This window comes from Quercus lobata, chromosome 5, assembly GCF_001633185.2.
Source record: "Quercus lobata isolate SW786 chromosome 5, ValleyOak3.0 Primary Assembly, whole genome shotgun sequence".
Taxonomy (NCBI): Eukaryota; Viridiplantae; Streptophyta; class Magnoliopsida; order Fagales; family Fagaceae; genus Quercus; species Quercus lobata.
In genome coordinates this window covers 73374130-73377131 of record NC_044908.1, presented here as the reverse complement: position 1 = coordinate 73377131, position 3002 = coordinate 73374130, and the positions used below count along the sequence as shown (strand labels likewise).

General features: G+C 32.8%; 1 protein-coding gene across 1 annotated transcript; it reads right to left on the bottom strand.

The window, feature by feature from the left end:
• Positions 1-301: 301 nt before the first annotated feature.
• On the bottom strand, positions 302-1002 carry LOC115992995. Its single transcript, XM_031117257.1, has one exon. The coding sequence runs from the start codon at positions 898-900 to the stop codon at positions 526-528; it is 375 nt and encodes a 124-aa protein (XP_030973117.1). The 5' UTR covers positions 901-1002; the 3' UTR covers positions 302-525.
• Positions 1003-3002: the final 2000 nt, after the last annotated feature.

Here is a 3002-nt window from a genome sequence, read left to right as displayed (position 1 = left end):
TTTCCTTTTCTTTTTTAATGCCTATAGATTTTCTATGTCTTGTGTTGTCATTGAGAAAGTCAAAATAATTATATAGACGCGTTGGGAATCTGAATCAAAGACCAATTCTCAGCAAAAAAGAATCAAACACAAATTTGTATGCTTTTAAGTTTTGAATTTCAGTTTGCCTATGATTTTCGAAATTAATAATTAGCGAATGAAAAAGAAAATTCTAATTTTTTTTCTCAGATGCATCATATTGTGAAAAACTGGTTTTATACAAATCCAATTAAATGTAAATTAAGGAATTGAATCCCTGAAATCTCAACATACAATGAAAATTCCTATCAGAAAAAAAAATATATATATATATACAATGAAAGTTAGATGCAACAGACTTAACTATTTACATGCCTCTAGCTTCTCAAAAAAAAAATAATAATAATAATAATAATAAATGCCTCTCCCTCTCACCCACTGAATACATTGATATTCTAACCTCTACATAAAATGACATATATGCACAGTGATGAGCTTAATTGGCTATTAATTAACCTCTGGAATGCTTTGCAGGGCTGGCCTCCATGACCTTTGACGTTCCAACTCATATTTACCATCATCAGCAGCTTCTGCTAAACGAGCAAGAACTTGTTCCATAGACAAACCTTGCATGTTTACCAACTCTTCCAGCTCCTTCTTTGTAATCTTGATCTTCACCTCTCTTGCATGATTATTACCAGCACTTGCAGAAGAGGAAGACATGTTACCAAGAAGCCTATGCCTTTCCATGTTGTTGCCTTTATGGTCATGATCAGCTTCAGCTATCATTGCATCATGGTGGTTCTTTGAAGAATTGAGGGAACCCCAATCATCACCAGCCCATACCATTGAACTAGATTCACGTCTCAAGCAGTTTCCCATTTTGGGTTTTTCACAAATTTGTAATTTTTCTTTCTATTCTTTTGGTGATGAAAACCAATTTGTATATTTCTTTGTTGTGTGAAGAGATTGAAAGATAGAGAGGTTTGGTATATATATAGGTGTTTGAGTTTCATTGAAGTTTTATCTATATATCTAGGTTCCAAGAAACCACTACTACGTGTAAAAGAAGATGTGCACACGTAGGATTATATGAAGACAGCTATGACGTGGCTATCTAATAGCGTGGTTGGTTGACCAAATAGCACCGTCTACCTTTCATTTCAAGAAGAAATGGAATGCTAATTCCTATAAAAAAAATTAATTAATTGCTAATCTGATTTGACTTTTAAGTGTGAAATGGATCAGAAGGAGCATCTACTAGAACACAGTAGTGTGAACATAGATATCCAAAGAGCATCTTTACTTTGTTTTGATTTCATATATATTTTTCATTTCATTTAATTCTAGTCTTAATTAAACCTTCACGTGTGGGTTTGTTTTCGTAGACAATATATCCAATTTGGCCATTTCTTCTTCAATCCTAAGCTTCATACTTACTTTCCCTTATCCGGATTTAGGTTTCTCAAGTTTTAACCCTTTACCACAATAATGTATAAGCAGAAATTATTTCATACACCAATGAATAATTTTGAGTAGTCTCTATTGTACAAGCCTTATAAATGTGATTTATTATTAGGTCATGCTAACGAATACTCTTAGGGTAATGGTTAACAATCACCACCGCACACCTTTAGTGCGATGGTCACTCTACAAATATAAATACTTGTGGGGTATGAGGTGTGGGAGATAAGAATCAGGGTTCAAATCTCTAGAAGGGAGTTTCACACACATATACACTTAAGGTATGTTTGTTTGGAGGTAAAATATAGTGAACGGAAAACTTTGAAGATAAAATGGGAAGGAAAACTTTTTAGAGTGTGTCTGGTTGGGTGGGTAGGAAGGAAAATAAATAGTGGGGCCCAGGTGTTTTCTCTCCTGCCCTACTAAATGTTTTTTTCCCAAATTGGAGAGAAAACTAAAAAGAGAAAATGAGGCCACTTAACGGACAAAACTGCCTATGTACTTTTGCACATGGAAATTCGTCCAATTCCTTCCTCTTTTTTTTTTTTTTTGGGTGCTGTGGGACTTTGCCTCCCTATTTTTCTTTTTTCTTTTCATTTCCTAGGTTGGACGTTGGCTTTTTCTTTTTTCTTTTTTTTTTTTCTTTTTGGATTTCCTAGGCGTTGCCTTCTTCTTCTTCTTTTTCTTTTTTTTTTCTTTGTTTTAACTAGACATTATTTTTTTTTTGGACATGATTTTTATTTTTTAATAATTTGGGTGATTTTTTTTGGTTGTTTGTCACTTTTTTGTTTTAATTGGCTATCATTTTTTAACAATGGTATATGAGTAAATTTATACAAACTCACATTTTTCATTCTTCTATTTTTCCACTCCCAACCAAACAAAAAGGAAAGAAATTAAAATCTTTTCTATCCTCTCACTTTTCCATCCTCCCACCATTTTCTATCTTCTCGCTTTTCCACCCCTCCAACCAAACAAATCCTTAGATTAGGTTAGAGTAGAAATTCTATCTTGTATCAACAAAAAAAAGGGGGGGGGGGGTTAATGGTTAACAACTCATTTTAAGAAAGTTTAGGCACCACTTTAGGAAATGAAAAAAGTTGTCAAAATATTAAATTGTTTTTTTTTCCTTTTCCCATATAAATTTTCTCTAAATGGATTGTTAACCATTACTCTAAGGGTATCCGTTAGCATTTTCCTTTATTATTATATGAAAGAAAAATGTAATATGTATATTGAGTATGCTAAATAATTTCATTTTTTTTTACGTGCACGGGTGTCTGGAGTTCTTCGAGAGACGATTTATTCTCCCAAATATGTATAATCTACACATCACACACGCACAAATTAATTTTATGAAAAATTGACTTGGGCTGAGTCCAAGATATCAATTAAGAGTTTTAAACTCATGATCTCATGGAGACCAATCCCTTAAGAATTTTCACTTGTTATACCATTACACACACGTAGCTGTCATGAATACTTGAATACATTTCAGCGAAAAAAAAAATACTTCAATA